The sequence below is a fragment of the Penaeus monodon genome, chromosome 21 (assembly GCF_015228065.2).
Source record: "Penaeus monodon isolate SGIC_2016 chromosome 21, NSTDA_Pmon_1, whole genome shotgun sequence".
In the NCBI taxonomy this organism is placed as follows: domain Eukaryota; kingdom Metazoa; phylum Arthropoda; class Malacostraca; order Decapoda; family Penaeidae; genus Penaeus; species Penaeus monodon.
The window spans coordinates 20,057,016-20,057,462 of record NC_051406.1 but is presented as its reverse complement, the minus strand read 5'-3'; the positions used below and the strand labels follow the sequence as shown (position 1 = coordinate 20,057,462).

General features: G+C 33.3%; 1 protein-coding gene across 1 annotated transcript in view; it reads left to right on the top strand.

Annotated features, from left to right (window-relative positions):
• The window catches only part of LOC119586323 (peroxisomal trans-2-enoyl-CoA reductase-like), a gene marked incomplete at both ends in the record, with an annotated part of 6,716 nt that extends 6,269 nt beyond the window's left edge, over positions 1-447 (top strand). The window contains 1 exon segment of the mRNA XM_037935035.1: positions 272-447. Within this exon segment, the coding sequence (XP_037790963.1) occupies positions 272-360 (89 nt within the window).

Sequence of the window (447 nt, the reverse complement as noted above, 5' to 3'; positions counted from 1 at the left end):
CACTTGGATGGAGTGTCTCCATGCATTTTTTTTCCATAAGTTTGCCATTTTATGGAGATAATAAAAGAATCTTAATTATCAAATCTGTAAAGCAGATCACAAAATTACTAGGATTTAAGAAATAAGCAGTAAAAAAGTAAAAAGTATGTTTTTAAAACACTTTAGTGGGCAGATGTTCAAGATCTCCTCACAGAACTTTACAACTTCAAATACCATTCTTTTTAGCACTAAAATTAGATTTACTTCACTTTGTATTTTCTGACCTTTACAGAGCACAAGAATTTACCAGCTTATCAGTGGACTTACAAACCTCCTGAGGAAGAACAAGAAAATGATTCTGTTACCAAAGCCAAGCTTTAGAAATGGTTTTGAAGCAGCAGCTATGCACATGTTCCTCTGGTAAACCATGTACAGATCTCCAAGGTCTTCTTTTGGAAGTATTATACA